Source organism: Drosophila obscura, unplaced genomic scaffold, assembly GCF_018151105.1.
Source record: "Drosophila obscura isolate BZ-5 IFL unplaced genomic scaffold, ASM1815110v1 contig_139, whole genome shotgun sequence".
Taxonomy (NCBI): Eukaryota; Metazoa; Arthropoda; class Insecta; order Diptera; family Drosophilidae; genus Drosophila; species Drosophila obscura.
The window spans coordinates 148,338-164,686 of record NW_024542723.1 but is presented as its reverse complement, the minus strand read 5'-3'; the positions used below and the strand labels follow the sequence as shown (position 1 = coordinate 164,686).

The window sequence follows — 16,349 nt, the reverse complement described above, 5'->3', positions numbered from 1 at the left end:
ACTGACTGAGTACGGGTATAAGTAGAGTCGCGTCCCCAGAAGCGACTCCCACGTTCCTTCTCGTTTTTAATGATTTTCAGATAGCACTACCTCTGAAAAACCAAGAAACAATAAACAGATTTTAAAAATTCTTTTAAAAAAAATTACACCATACAAAAAAATTAAGTACTACAAATATTTTAAAATCACGAAATCTATCAGAAAGTCATTTTGGTTCATAGCCTAAATAAAACGTTCAATTTGGTTGAGTAGTGTTTTCTTAAAAACAACATTCAGTTCTTAATCAACAAAACCCTTGTTCCCTTGTGTTATCATTGTTCGCGCGTGGATCTGCTAGTGGTTAAATCTATTTAATCTAATCTAATCTATTTTGTACCCTGATTACACTACTCGACAAAATCGAACTTTTTTCTACTCAACGATCCAAACCGAATTTTTTTTATAGATATGGGACATTTTTTTAAAGAATTATGGTTTTTTTTCTATGGCAGTTCTTATCAAAAAAGAGCTAAGGGCTATATTAGATTTGTGGTAAAAGTGGATGTGTGTAACGCAGAAAAGGAAACGTTTCCGACCCCATAAAGTATGTATATATTCTTGATAAGCATTAGAGATCTGTGTAGCTCCATTCAAAAAAAAATTCCAATAGAATTCATTCGAATTGAATTGAGTTGAGTGAGTGACACACACACAATGAATTGAGTTTATACGAATGGGAGTGTGTGTGTGCCTCACACTTTTCAACATTCGGTTGTATGAGTTAGAATGAAGTAGTGCACAAAACGAAATGACAGAAATGGCAGAGACAGAGAAATTGGAATAACTCAAATTATTGCCGTGCACTCTATGCATTCTTTCACTTTCCTTTGAGCTGACCGGACGTACGAAAAAAAAAAATGTGTGGAGAAACAAACGCCGGTGATTCGATAAGAATTTTTGTACGCATGTACACAATATGTATTTTTTATACTCGCTACTCGAAAGTTTATGGATATATTGGAATTGTGGTCGAAAAGGATGTGTGTAACGCAGAGAAGGAATCGTTTTCGACCCCATAAAGTGTATATATTCTTGATTAGCATCAATAGCCGAGTCGATATATGATCTGTCTCTCAGCCATTTCTTGTTGCTCCTTTCACAGACTAGCTCATTTTAAGCAACGCATACAGAACCACACTCGATCTAGTTCACACAGGGTTGATACCAGAATAAAACACACACATACTGGTAACATAGATTTTCACTTAAACTCATTATTCTCCGACATATACATATGTAGGTTCAAGCCATATCAGTGGATGTTAAGGACAAACTTCAAAGCGGGATGTATAGTTTAATTCAGAAAAGGGGCAGAAGCAAAGTTTGGGAATTTTTCTCAAAAATTAAAAACGAAAATGGAGAGGAAGTCGATAAGCTATTTTCACCAACCGCCCCCAAGCGCCGTTCAATGTTGTGTGTATGAGTTTTACGTCAGCGCACTCACTCACTCAAACTCTGTTCACATGGCATTCGAATTCACTCAATTCATTTTGAGCATTGTTAATTCGACTGCCTGTTTTTTATTATTCATGCAGTACTCTAATAAGCATCAATAGCCGAGTCGATATATCCATGTCTGTCTGTCCGTCTTGATGAGCGACTAGATCTCAAAGACTATAAGAGCTGGAGCAACCAAATCTTGTTTCCAGACTCATATTATATCACACTGCTACAAGTTTTAGCAAAAACAATTATTGCTAATATTGTTGGCAAGCAGCTTCCACCACAGAGCAATCCGGCACCCGTTCTATGCCTTGTGCAATCGACATCTGCGGATACAAAGAAGCCTGCCACATGCTTATTCTGCAAATTCGGCAAATTCATTTTCGCGACGTATGCATGGATGTCTCGGAATCCGGCTCCCGCTCTCCCGAGTATAATACGATTTTGGAGAAACGAATTGGACCTTTATCAGCTGCTCAATTGCCGACAGGTTACAAGGAATCACATTTAAGTTCGAAATTGGCAGCGATGTCCCAACACCGTTGGAACTAGCTTCGGAACAGGCTACTGAGCAACCAATACTCTAGTTCTTGAACATTCATGCCTTGTCTACATAAGAAACGGCCCAACGGCCTCTCCGGACTACCTGGACCTAAACTTCCTTTATCAACACCCGCTCTCAACTCTGAGTGTGAAGCTGACGGATTCTGCAATGTCAGCATTCAACCATATCGTGCCAGTATTGGCGTCAAATCAAACGGTCTGAATCTGGATGGTATTTCTTCTCGTTGGTCTCATCAAATTCATTTGAACGAGCCCCCTCTTTTGACTTATGGACTTCATTCCCAATCTTTGTTAAACCTGGCTGGCCGTCATCCAATCAGCGTACCAAACATGACTCTAGTTCAGCGCACCACCACCTTAGGGTTCATCAACGCTAATAAACAGAAACTTCGCGCTGGACTTCGAGCTCTGCTTACACTAAGTCCATCCCAATATTGGCCTATTGGGGGGAGTGGAGCTGCCGTGAATATGGTCAACTACAATTGCTTTCCTATCACAGACAACTCAGGCAACATTTTGGACTTTACTAATTCTACAACTCCATCTTCAATTACAGAGAGTCCTGCCGATCTGGATGTGCTCTGTCTAGCGCTTTTGAATGGCGGCTCTCTCTGTTCGTTTCCTGAGCCTAGCGTAACATGCCTGATCGTGCGTAAATTGGATGTCAGGCAATGCGTTGCCATATCTTCTGGCCGCGATGGAAGGAAGACTGTAGTCTCGTCGATGCAGCTGCGTTCAAAGCGCATACAGAACCCTGTGCTGTCAGATGCACACCAACTAGCCAATAGCGACATTGGTTAAATTCATTCCCGGATTCATTGGCGAGTCCCGAGATGTTGTGCTAAAGACGGCATCAGGATTGCTACATCAAATCAGCCACAAGCAACGTCTGTGAAACCTTTCAGCATCTGTTGAAAGTCAGGCTCGTATGTATGGAGTATGTATCGTTTCCCATCCTGAAATTCCCCAACAAGTTCCTAAATGATAGCCAGTGGCAGAAAATAACGTAATTCCACATTTGTTTACTATTGTTACTCAAAACGGAATATTCCAGAACATTCTTTGGTCATTCGAGACGGATTCTTTTACAGTTTTGGTGTGCTTCTGTATTCTTTTGATAACACTAGTCAACACGACATTTACGCTGTGGCCCAAAATGACTTTTTCTGATTGATTTGGGGTTTAAAAATGTTTAACGAATTTTTTTTTATGGTTTAGTTCTTTTTTAAAGAGTTAAAAAAATCTGGTATTTTTTAATGTTGTTTTGCAGAGTAGTGCTTATATTTTTGCAACCAGATATAAGATACTTAAGTTATGTGAAAAATAGAAGCACTACCTCTGAAAAAAACCATGAAAAAAATTAACAGTTTTTAAAAATTCTTTAAAAATCCGAAATCTATCAGAAAATGTCATTTTGGTTCACAGCCTAAATAAAAAGTTAAATTTTGTCGAGTAGTGTTATGCGTCGTTTAAGGAATTGTTTATTCAAATCTATGGAGAGATTGTGGAGCTATAATTAGTTAACCAAACCTAAAAAAATGAAACATAGACAAAAAATACTTTTTGGAAGGCTGCGGGCCGGCCCCAACTGCCGATTGGGAACAAAGAAAACGAAAAGGGGTTGAATTTTTGGTACCTGAACGTGTTCCTTTTGCATTATTTGTTGTTGACAGTTAAATTATATTAGATTTATATTAGATTTGTGGTAAAAGTGGATGTGTGCAACGCAGAGAAGGAAACGTTTCCGACCTGTATCTCAGAGACTATAAGAGCTAGAGAAACCAAATTTGGTTTCCAGACTCATGTGATATCAAACGTGTATTTCAAAATTTCGCCCCGCCCCCTTCCGCCAACACAAAGGACGAAAATCTGTGGAAGGCACATTTTTAAAGGTACGATAAAACTAAACTAAACTAAACTAACTAACGCAGTATCGTAGAAAATGCCCATATCTACCAGATTGCCGAATCTGAATTAGATCGGATCATAATTATAGCCAGAATGAAGAAAATAATTTTCTGTTGGTTCTTCCGCCCCCTCCTGCACGAGACCCGCTACCTATCTCTTTCTCGCTCGCACACTCTGCCTCGTTCAGTGCGCGAGCAACCCCTAGCGGAGGAGGTGTAGAATCTAAATGGAACAGGTACAATCTACATGTTAGATGTAGATAGCAGATGTAGCAAACAAATGTAAATTTTTTTTTTAATTCTAAAATTCTAAAAAATTATATGCTCAAAAATTTATATACTGACAGAGTACGGGTATAAATAGAGTCGCGTCCCCAGAATCGACTCGCACGTTCCTTCTCGTTTTTTTTGAGAAACAAACCAAAAATGTATAAAACAAAAAATTTACCTATTTTTGCGTTCCGGATTTCTGTGTCCGCTACTGTAAGTTTTTTAACAATTTGGCATAAAAATCTCAATTTCGATAAAAAGTGGCATACGATACTTTCGCGGAAATGCGTGGGATATATTGCGGTATAAAAACAGCAAGAATATTGATCATTTGGTGGAATAGGGCTGATTACACTAGTCAACACGATTTTTCCTTAAGGAACAAAACGAACTTTTTCTTAAAGATTTGCGGCTTAGAAATGGTTTGATGATATTTTTTTTTTTCTATGGCAGAACTTTTTTTTGAAGAATTTTTGAAAACTGGTATTTTTTTATAAGCTTTTTTCAGAGGTAGCGCTTGTTTTTTTCACATAGCTCTAGTATCTTACGTCTGGTTGTAAAGAACTTTGCTATTTTGAAAAGATAATTAAAACAGCTAGAAGTTAAGCCCAATAACTTTGTGATTACAGCTTACCGTCTGGGAAATATAAAGCATTGAAATGCAAAAATGATGATTTTTGTGCGGTATTTTTTACGAAATTTTGACTTTAAAAACTCAGGAAAAGTCGAAAAAAAATTATATCCTGTGTCCTCTATTTTTTCGTGTATAGTTGCGTTAATTTGGCGTCGTTTAAGGTATCGCTCATTAAAATCTATGGAGAGACTTTTGAGCTAAAATTCGTTAACCAAACCTAAAAAATGAAAAATATGAACAAAAAATACCTTTTCGATGGTTGCGGGCCCAACTGCCAATTGGGAACAAAGCAAACGAAAAAGGGTTGTATATTTGGAACCTGATCGCGATCCTTTATTGACATATACAAATATCATTAAAATCAAAGCATAACGAGAAGGAAGTGTGAGTCGCTTCATTCTGGCTATAGAATCAGACATGGCTATATCGACTATTGATGCTGATAAAGAATATACATACTTTATGGGGTCGCAAACGTTTCCTTCTCTGCGTTACACACATCCACTTTTACCACAAATCTAATATACCCCGCGTCCCCAGAAGCGACTCACACGTTCCTTTTCGTTTTTGCTACATCTGTTATCTACATCTACATATACAATGTAGATTCTACATTCTAGATGTACCATTTAGATTCTAATCTGGAAGATATGGGCATTCTCTACGATACTGCGTTTTTAGTTTTATCGTATCTTTAAAATTGTGTCTGCCACAGATTTTCGTCCTTTGTGTTGACGGTAGGGGGCGGGGCGAAATTTTGAAATACACTTGTAGCAGTCTGGAAACCAAATTTTGTTGCCCTAGCTCTTATAGTCTCTGAGATCTAGGCGCTCATCGAGACAGACAGACAGGCAGACGGACAGACAGACATGGCTATATCGTCTCGGCTTTTGATGCTGACCAAGAATATATATACTTCATGGGATCGGAAAAGTTTTCTTCTCTGCGTTACACACATCCACTTTTATTACAAATCTAGTATACCCCTTAATTCCTCAAGTACGGGTATAAAAATTACCGAGTCCTACAAACTTACAAATGTGTTAAACTATTTCGCAGAAATATATGATTTTATTGTGTTCTCGATGCTTACTAAAAATGCATTAAACGAATCTCAATTTCACATACAGTTGCGGTCAAGATAATAGTAGTTCTACTAATGTATTTACATATTGCACATTTTTTCGGCTATTCCTTCCCTAATCGAATTTGTTTCTTTACTCGTACAACTATTAAACATTTCTGTCCTTGATTATAAAGTTATCATAGCGCGTCCCTTTTCTTTCCGTTATGTTTCCAGATTTTTCGATAAATATCGCCATTTCGATGCGGTCAAAATAATAGTAGTGCTACCGAAACAGTAGATCAATCATTACGACAGGCGAGGAGACACCATTTCGCTCCTGCTTCAGAATTAAAAACAAAGTTTTATTTTAAAAATAGTATTGCAACTATTAGTAGAAGCGTTCAAGATTATAATTGAATGACACAAAGCCTAAACCAATATTGTACTGGCAAAATACCATGCAGTCCCAAGGTTGAAGTTTGCTAGGGAATACCTAAATTGACCATAGTAAAAGTGGAGGAACATTTTATTTTCGAACTAGTTTAAAATTGTTTTTTTTTTTGTAGCCTGGCGTTTCGCTAGTTAAAAACATATTGGATCCTCATATATATATTTAGATATCGACCGAAATGATTCTACCTTAGGCATCTGAGGATATGCAACTTATTTTGACGTCCAGCGCGACAAAGATCCGAAGAGCCGCAAAGTTGCCAAAAATTGGTTCGCTGCCAATATAGTAAATTCATTGGAATGGTCGGATCGATCACCCGATCTCAATTTAATATGGAATTTATGATGTTATGTGAGGAGGTGTCTCATAAATAACACAATAAACTTTGGGACGTTTTACAAAGGTCCTGGAGGACGATTTCTGTAGAAAGGTACCAAAATTTAGTTAGCTCCATGCCAAAGCGTCTTTTGTTAGACCATAATCTCTTATGAAAAGTTGCACTACTATTATTTTGACCGACCCGTTTTTGAGGTACTTCAACATTTTATTCTGAGTTGATTTCTATTATTACAATCCGCAATTAAGGTAGACTCTAAAAAGAAAAGGAGAAGGAACGTGTGAGTCGATTCTGGGGACGCGACTCTACTTATACCCGTACTCAGTCAGTATATACATTTTTAAGCTTATGATTTTTTAGAATTTAAAAATTTAAAAAAAAGTTTACATTTTAAATTTGTTTGCTATATCTGCTATCTACATCTACATCTCCAATGTATATTATACATCTAACATGTAGACTGTACATGGTACATGGTACATGCATTTAGATTCTAAATCTCCTCCGCTAGGGGTTGCTCGGAGTAGCGGGTCTCTGGCTGAAGTGGGCGGGGAAACCAAGAGAAAATTAATTTATTCATTCTGGCTATAATTGCACTACTCGAGAAAATTGAACTTTTTATTTAGGCTGTGAACCAAAATGACTTTTTCTGATAGATTTCGGGATTTACAAATTTTTGTAGTACTTTGTTATTTTTTTTATGGTGTATTTTTTTTAAGAATTTTTAAAATCTGGTATTTTTTTTCAGGAAGTAGTGCTTCTATTTTTCACATAACTTAAGTATCTTATATCTGGTTGCATAGAACTTTGCAGTTCTGAAAAGCTGAAAAACGCAGCTATAAATCCGACCCAGACTCTTTGTATCTGCAGCTTAACGCCTGGAAGATATTAAGCTTTCAAATTTCATCATTATTTTTTTGCGGTATTTTTTATTTAAATTTTTATTTTAAAAACTCGGGAAAAGTCGAAAAAATTAGGCATTAATTAGGCGTGCCACAGCCTAATTCTAGTGTTGACTAGTGTTATGATCCGATCTAATTCAGATTCAGCAATCTGGTAGATATGGTCATTCTCTACCATACAACGCTTGTAGTTTTATCATATCTTTAAAATTGTGCCAGAAACAGATTTTCGTCTTTTGTGCAGGCGGAAGGGAGTGGGGCGAAGTTTTGAAATACACTTGTAGGATTGTGACATCAAATGAGTCTGGAAACCAAATTTGGTTGCCCTAGCTCTTAGTCTCTGAAATCTAGGCGCTCATCAAGACAGACTGACGGACGGACGGACAGACGGACGGACATGGCTTTTGAGTACGGGTGTAAGTCCATTTTTTGAGGATAAATGAAAAGTTATATTGGCACTACTAATATTTTGACCGCAGCTGTACATATATGAATAAAATCTAAAAAAAATAAATAATATTTTTCATAATTTTGTGAGTATTTAATGTCCAAATTAAAAAAAAAATATTTTTTTTTATTTTTAAGCTTTTGTTTTTTTTTTTTTTAATTTAAACTTTGTCTTTTTTTGGCCCAAGGCTATCTATCAGAAAAAGCCAGTTTAATGCCAGGGATGTTTTCGCAGCACATGGTTTAATCGAAAGAACAAAATTACAGCTATTTTTGTAGATCGGAGATGTCTGGTAATCAAAATTGCTCACTTATTATATTTTGGTTAAATTGTAAAAATTTGGTTTTGTTTTGCTGTATTATATCTTGGCAGTCTTGTGCAGATCGATTGTAGATTGGATTTAGAACGTCTTCCTTTATACGTTTGGCAGGCGTGGGACTTTCAGTTATGTTACTGTGCGGATAAGGTGGAGGTGGACCCTGAAAAGATATATTTGAAAGAAACATGATTTAGTACCTTCATTATTTAAAATATATTTTAACGAATTTTGCAGATCAAGTACATTGAAGATAGGGTTGTCGTGCCGGATATACTGAGCATAGTAAGGCTGAGTACTCAGATCCGGTAACAGTTTTTTTGCAAAATGTGCCGTATATTTCGCTAGCGGCCGATAGTGTTTTGTTCACAAATTTGTTTAAAGTAAAAAAAAGGTAAATAAGTGTATTTCTCCGTCTGGATGGCTCTTCTCGAGGCATTTTCTGGGCTCCCATTATTTTATTGACAATGAAATATTTCGGGCTATGAGCAGAAGCAGATGGCGACGTTGCTCGTGCGACCGCCGGCGACCAAAATTTTCATATAACACGTTATGAAGGGCATGGACATGGAAGGAAATAACTTAATTCATACACACTTATACTCCAATTCGTGGGATTGTCATCTCTTGCTGTAGCGGAGGAGGAACAAAAAGTATTTTTTTTTTTATATTCATGTGCACTGTAAATATTAGAGGTGGGCATGGACCGTATTTTTTTCGTGTCACGTCGTGACATGACGGGCGCCCAAGTGTGCGTGTTGAAAAAATAAATTTGGTCCATGGGCGTGCGTGTTTGTTCAGAGTAAAATCGTCACGAAAAAACACGAGGAACAAAAAAACTAAAGTTTCATTGCCGGATACAAATGTACTAAAATTTTGGAAGTATGCGAATAACATGAAAGCGTTACAGTTTTTAGCTAGAAAAATATTAAATATTCCAGCCAGCTCGGCTACAAGGCAGAGGGTGTTTTCTAATTCGGGACAAATATTAAATGAACGCCGCACACGCTTATTAAGCTCTAACCTTGATAAATTGTTATTTTTATATAAAACGGGACGCGACTCTACTTATACCCGTACTCGGTCAGCATATACATTTTTGAGGAAATAATTATTTAGAATTAAAAAAAAAAAAATTTTACATTTAAAATTTTTTTGCTACATCTGTTATCTACATCTACATATACTATTTATATTATACATCTAACATGTATATTCTACATGTACTATACATGTATATTCTACATGTACCATTTAGATTCTACATCTCCTCCGCTAGGGGTTGCTCGTGCACTGAACGCGGCAGAATGTGCGAGCGAGAAGGAAAATGAGTTGCGTTGTTGTTTGCCGGAGGGGGCAGGGGAAGCATATGAAAATTAATTTCTTCATTCTGGCTATAATTATGATCCGATCTGATTCAGATTCGGTAGTCTGGTAGATATGGATATTCTCTACGATACTGCGTTTTTAGTTTTATCGTATCTTTAAAATTGTGCCTGCCACAGATTTTCGTCCTTTGTGGGGGGCGGGGCGAAATTTTGAAATACACTTGTAGCAGTGTGATATCACATGAGTCTGGAAACCAAATTTGGTTACCCTAACAGACGGACGGACGGACGGACAGACAGACATGGCTATATCGACTCGGCTATTGATGCTGATCAAGAATATATGTACTTTATGGGGTCGGAAACGTTTCCTTCTCTGCGTTACACACATCCACTTTTACCACAAATCTAATATACCCCTTAACTCTTTTTTGAGTACGGGTATAAATATATTCATAAAAACTTATATGTAAGTAAAATGAATTTTAATAAAGTTATGAATGTATAATATTTTGTGTTGGACCGTGTTCGGAAAATTTTTAGCCGTGCGTGTTGGAAATTTTCATTTTCGTGCCGTGTTGTGTCGTGTCGGAAAAGTGCAGTCCATGCCCATCTCTAGCTCTAGTACACATATTAATATTTTTGTGGGACCAAAGCAATAAAGAAGCTAAAGGACTATCCCTCGTCACGTCACAACTACAATGTATATTCTATATCTTCTTCGCAAAGGTAGCGCATTGCACAGGGTAGAGTTTGTGCTAGCGAGAAAGAGAATGAGTGGTCTCGTGCGGGAGGAGGTGGGGGAAGCGACTAAAAATTAATTTCTTCATTTTGGCTATAATATTATATATATAGCCATATATATATAATATATTAGTCCTTTATGGTGGCGGAAGGGGGCAGGGCGAAATTTTGAAATACAAAATTTAACGTGCGTTAAGTTCAAAAAAGATTTTATTTAATGTTTTTGTTGTTGTTTTTTTTTAGGTCTCAACTCTTACGTTTAATGCTCAAGCAATGTTCTTTTAATATTTTAATAATTCAACCATCTTTACGATAAATTTCGTTTACTTGAAGGCGTTAAATTTAACAAAATGTTTACTTTTATATAGTTTTTTATGTGGCTTTTACTCTAGTCTTGATGAAAATATTGCACTGATGAATTAACTTCTGGATTCTGATTCTCAGCTATATGGTGTAGTCGTCTTTTCTTTTGTTTCCTTTCGCCGCTGCCCAATGACGTCCGATTTGGTGTAACAGTTTGTTTTTTATACTCAAAGAGTTAAGGGGTAGATTGTATTTGTGGTAAAAGTGGATTTGTGCAACGCAGAGAAGGAAACGTTTCCGACCCCATCAATTATATCAGGGGTGCCACAGAAATCACTTCCGCTGGAAAATCACCTCAATTCCATTCCGCCGTGCCACACACCGATTTTTCAGCGCAATCAAAATCGCTCACAGTTTATCCAGCGATTTGATAAAATACAACCATAAAACACACCTAAAACGATTCGAATATAACTTTCCCTTAAAGGTCGTTCAATTGGTGGTTAACCCTCATCCAAATAATTTAACATTATACATGTTAAGTTAATAAAATAAGCATTTTAGTAAATCACTATTCAATCCGCTGACTGAATTTTCACTTAACGATTCCGCTTTCAATCCGCTGCAGACAGTTAATACAGTAATGCCACCCTTTTTAAGTCGAATTCGGAGCAAGATATTTAATATTAATTATCTTGAAAGCATTCTGTTTTTCTTTATTTAAGCATTACTAAAAATAGTTCACTGTAGTAAAACTTCCTTTACGTCAAACGTGTGCATACTCTTTGTAAAAAGAGTACGTTGTGAAAACTTTTGTAGTCATTTCTAGTTCTACCAGGTGGCATCGCTTCAAAATGCCAAAACAAAACTAACAAACCATTTCTACACATTATTGCCATTGCATTTATGTCGAAAACCCCTGTTCGGCTAAGCGCAGACCCATGGCAGTACAAATAGAAGCATAGCGATCATTATAATAAAAACTAGTAATTGTAATGAACTAAATTAGCAGTAGTTTGAGAAGACAATCACAAAAACCACATACGTATCGTCTGAACGTGAAAACCAGTCTGATGCGCATCTGAGAAGCCTGCGCTGCAATATGTTGAAAGCAGTCTCGATAAAAGCATTTTAATTAAGTTTATCGTAAAATTTAGATGTGTGTTTTTTTTGAACAGCTGAACATGCATGGAGAGTTGCCAGACAACATTGTTTTGTTTGACTCGCACGATATGGGATGTTCTTTTGCTTTGAAATTATAAAAGTAAAGCTTTGAAAAATCAATTATTCTATATCATAATAGAAAAAAAAGAAAAACCAATTGTTTTGATATGATAAAATCAATAAAACTGTAAAATGAACCCTATATGAATTCAATCTTGAAAGGTGTCAATCCCAGCCTTAGTTCGAATTTATTTTGTGACAATGCTAAGAAAAATGAAATCGCTCGGAATTCTGTGGCACGGCGGAAATTTTGAAGCAGAAATCCTCTGCGGGGTTTCCCATTTCACTAGTGATTTCTGTGGCACCCCTGTATATATATTCTGAACCAGCATCAACAGCCGAGTCGATATGGCCATGTTTGTCTGTCCGTCTTGGTGAGCGCCTAGTTCTCAAAGACTATAAGAGCTAGATTAACCAAATTTTGTTTCCAGACTTATGTGATATCACACTGTTAAATTTTAATGTTTAATTTTTCTCGAAAAACACTGCCGGAGTTCCAGGAACAGTATGTTTCTTGACAGAGGCCGGCTGTGTCCCAGATATGCTCTGGCCAGCGCCGGCAGAAGGTTCATCACCTCGCTGGGACGAGGAAGAGTATGAACAGCTAGTAATCCCGTTGACGAAATAAATTTTGTGTCAGTACGTGTAATAAAATGCTTTTCATAATGGGAAAAAAGTCATAAAAAATCAAAATTTTTTGTAATAGATAAAAACACCGATTGATACAAACAATCTGGAGAAATTATACATGCACAATACACCCCTTTCCTATGAAGACCATGCAGTTAATCTGGGGATAACCTTCAATAGCACACTATAATAGAGTAACCATGTAACAAAAGCAAGCGGGCGTACGTATGGTATGTAGCGTCAACTATCAGGCTCTAATACTTTTTTGCCACATGAAATAAGACTATTTATTTCTAAAGTCATACTCATTTCTACTCTATTTTATGGTGTTTAAATATTTTACCATTGTAAAATGGGACAGACTCCCTTCTTTCTTAGGTATAAAGTCGTAAATTTTTGTAAAATCTCTTTTGAATTTAACTTAGCATTGTGAAAGCGCATTGGGTACATCGAATAAATAAAAACATTTAAGTGGCAACGGTGCATTTTTGCAGCGCTAACAAAGTTAGATGTTTGCTTAGCTGTTTGTCCACCAAAATTGGCGTGGAAGCTTTTAATTAACTTTTCGCTTTTTTTGTGGAAACACCAAGTATCCAACAAATCTTTGTTGAAAAAATGGAAAATAAAGGTCAAGGTATGCCAAATATAATTTTTAATGAACGATTTCGTATTTATACATTCAATGTTGTAGTTGTGGATTGTCGATCCAAAGTGGTTGTGTATTGTGGGCTAAACAATTAATTTCTGCCAATTTTTGACAAAAAGTATTTATGCAAATGTATACTCTGAACTGTTTTTGCCCAAGTTTGCCCTTCCTGTTCCTATTTGTCCCTTTAAGCCAAGCTTAAGTTAACACATTCTGTCCTAACGTTTGTGTGGATCATTTTAAATCTAAATGAACAAAGCGTTATTTGACTGGATAACACTACTCGACAAAATCGAACTTTTTTTACTCAAGGAACCAAACCGATTTTTTCTGATAGATTTGGGGCTTTCAAATTGTTTAAGAATTTTTTTTAATGGCAGAGTTTTTTAGATTTAGCTCGTCTTTTCTTCACATAACTTAAGTATCTTACATTTGGTTGTAACGAACTACGCAATTCTGCAAGACTAAGAACAGCAGCTATAAATATTACCCAATATTACTTTTGATTTCAGCTTACTGTTTGGGAAATATTAAGCTTTGAAATGAAAAGTTAATGATTTTTGTGTGATATTTTTTACGAAATTTTGAGTTTAAAAACTCAGGAAAAGTCGAAAAAAAATATATCCTGAGTCTTTTATTTTTTGCTGAATAGGTGCATTGATTCGGCGTCGTTTAAGATATTGCTCATTAAAATCTATGAAGAAAAAGAAGAGCTAAAATTGGTTGACCAAACCTCCGAAAATCACATTTTACCGTTTTACCGTTTCTGAACCACCAAGCAATGCTTGTTTTGAAATTTTTGAATTTTACATATAGCAAAATTTGAATTACATACCAAGTAAACAAACATTGCTTTGTGGTATACATATAAGATGGGGTATATTTACTGAAAACATCGTACTGTTAGCATTCTTTGAAATATTTTATTTATTAATAGCTTATTTTGTTAAGAATAGATGCCGCTAAAAAGTTCATGTCTGAAAATAAAACCATACGCTACAAAAACAAAATATTTTTTTTAAGACAAATACAAATTACATAAAAATTTGTTTGCATGTAGAACAAATTATTTCAAACGAACAAAAAAAATAGACATACTAATCTCTTCATTATCAGGTGGGCCACAGACTGTCAATTCAAACGAAATTTCAACTGAGTTGGTTTACTAGATGCCACAGAATTCTGTCTCGTTTGATTTTATAAACTCTAGTACTATGAATAGAAATTTGGTTGAAGTCACTGCTAAAACCAACATTACCCAAAGAAAATGTTACAGATTTAGAAAGTGGATCAAATTTCTGATTTATCTTAATTTAAGATTTTACTTGTTTTAGTCCCTTTATTTTCGTTTTAGTCTAGTCAAATCTCTAGAAGAGTTTCCATTAGGTGTCGGCGCACAAAAACAGTTCGAAAAAATTCTGACCACCTAGTTTTTCTGAAAATTTTATTTTTGTTGGATTGCTAAATTCGAATGATTATTTCCAGTTAATGGTTTTAAATTTAAGGAAAAAAACGACTTAAGTCTACATCATTTAAATTGTAAATATATTTGTAATTAATTGTGTGTTAACGTTAATGTCTAAGAGAAAAATATTTCTTTTCATAGAACTGGGCCTTCAGGTTGGAAATTCTATGCGATGACTGGCCCAACTTTATTAACAGTGGACAATCAATCCAAATTAAATTGCACACGGATTGTCGTAGCACAGTTGCCAACTGCAGGATTAGTGAAATGGATGCTTGATAATGGGATGTCTTGTCTTACTTAATCAAATAAAAAAGCATTATAAAAATCCTTGTTCACACGAGACTTATGGTGAAAGATTTTTTTTTTTAATTGTAAAAACAAAAAACCAAAGTTGATTCAGAAGTGGACAACGGTTCTGATGTCATTCTAAGCATCCTACTCTCTTGTTTAGGGCAGCAGCGCTGTTAATGCCATTAACTGTGTTTTGTTAGCTCGCGCACTCTCCCATGCCCTTCGCTCTCGAGCTGCGTGAATGCGATCCACCTGGGTCTCCATCACGGGCGCTAGCCGTAGGCCGATCTGTGGCTAAACCAGACAGATCAGTGCTTTTCCACCCCCGACAAAGCATACAAGCGGCGTTCCGAGCGCCAAGCTCCGCGTATATGTATATATAAATATCGGAAAATATGCAAGAAATATAAATTGAAGCACCATCCGACTACTTTATTGGGAATGACTGTCTTTGGGAACCGAAGCCGACCCGATCATCCCTACACCCTCTACTCTTTCTTCTTGTAATTTCCTTCTTCTAAGGTGGTATCTGGCTAGTAAACCGGCAACTGAGATTTCTCTTTTGAAACTGCTCACAAATTATGACCAAAAAGTAACCAAATGCAATATATATTAGTGTAACTTTATAAAAAATTGTCTTTCTCAGATCCTTAATGAAAAACAATTAATTTTATGGATTTAATTTTAAAATCTCTAGAGATTCCGATCCGGATTTTTCGGTTGACTTGGCAAATCTCTCGAGTCAAAATCTCTAAAGATTTCTGTGGCACCACTGCATGTGTTTTTTCGTTTTGGTTACTGCTTATTTCTCTTTGCGCCGTTGGTGTATGCTTTATTATTCATTGATCTAGCTGGTGATAAATTTAGCTGTGAAAGCTCAAAAAGATTATCATTCTTTATATTTTTATGGAATTATTTCGTTCAATAAATATTTTTTTTCCATTATCGTATATGTACAGTTGTGTTCAATGAAATAGTAGTGCCGCACCTCATCACTTTCAAAACTCTTTTTGAGACAATTCCAGTTATCCAAATTGAGCAAATGATACCTTTTTAAATAGACTGGACTGTTACCATTAGAAACCGCGCCCGTTTACAGCAAAGCCGAATACCCATGAAATTTGCTGTTCAATGAAATAGTAGTGTTTTTTTTAGAACATTGAAAAAAACAACGAATCTCAAATAAAAACATATATTTCATGTTCTTCATGTTTCTTGAGCTTTAATATTTAGTTTTTAATCTATTTGGTTTTCATTTCGAACTTGCACCGGCCGAACATGGGTCATTAATCTCTTGCCAACGCTTCAATAGGATTTTAGCCAATAATCCATGAACCA

The 16,349-nt window shown here is 36.0% G+C and overlaps 2 protein-coding genes across 8 annotated transcripts in view; one reads left to right on the top strand and one right to left on the bottom strand.

The window, feature by feature from the left end:
* The window catches only part of LOC111074796 (lysine-specific demethylase 6A), a 165,999-nt gene that overhangs the window by 37,711 nt on the left and 111,939 nt on the right, over positions 1-16,349 (bottom strand). For 6 of the 7 annotated variants that reach the window (XM_041596042.1, XM_041596049.1, XM_041596050.1 and 3 more), the window contains one exon: positions 8,372-8,540. The exons of the other annotated variant lie outside the window; for it this stretch is intronic. In XM_041596042.1, coding sequence (XP_041451976.1) covers positions 8,372-8,540 — 169 coding nt within the window. The remainder of the gene's footprint in view (positions 1-8,371; positions 8,541-16,349) is intronic. 7 annotated transcript variants of the gene reach the window in all.
* Positions 1,684-15,028, top strand: LOC121405384. Its single transcript, XM_041596063.1, has 2 exons — positions 1,684-2,983; positions 14,859-15,028. Exon 1 carries the CDS (start codon positions 2,083-2,085, stop codon positions 2,845-2,847), a length of 765 nt encoding a protein of 254 aa, XP_041451997.1. The 5' UTR covers positions 1,684-2,082; the 3' UTR covers positions 2,848-2,983; positions 14,859-15,028.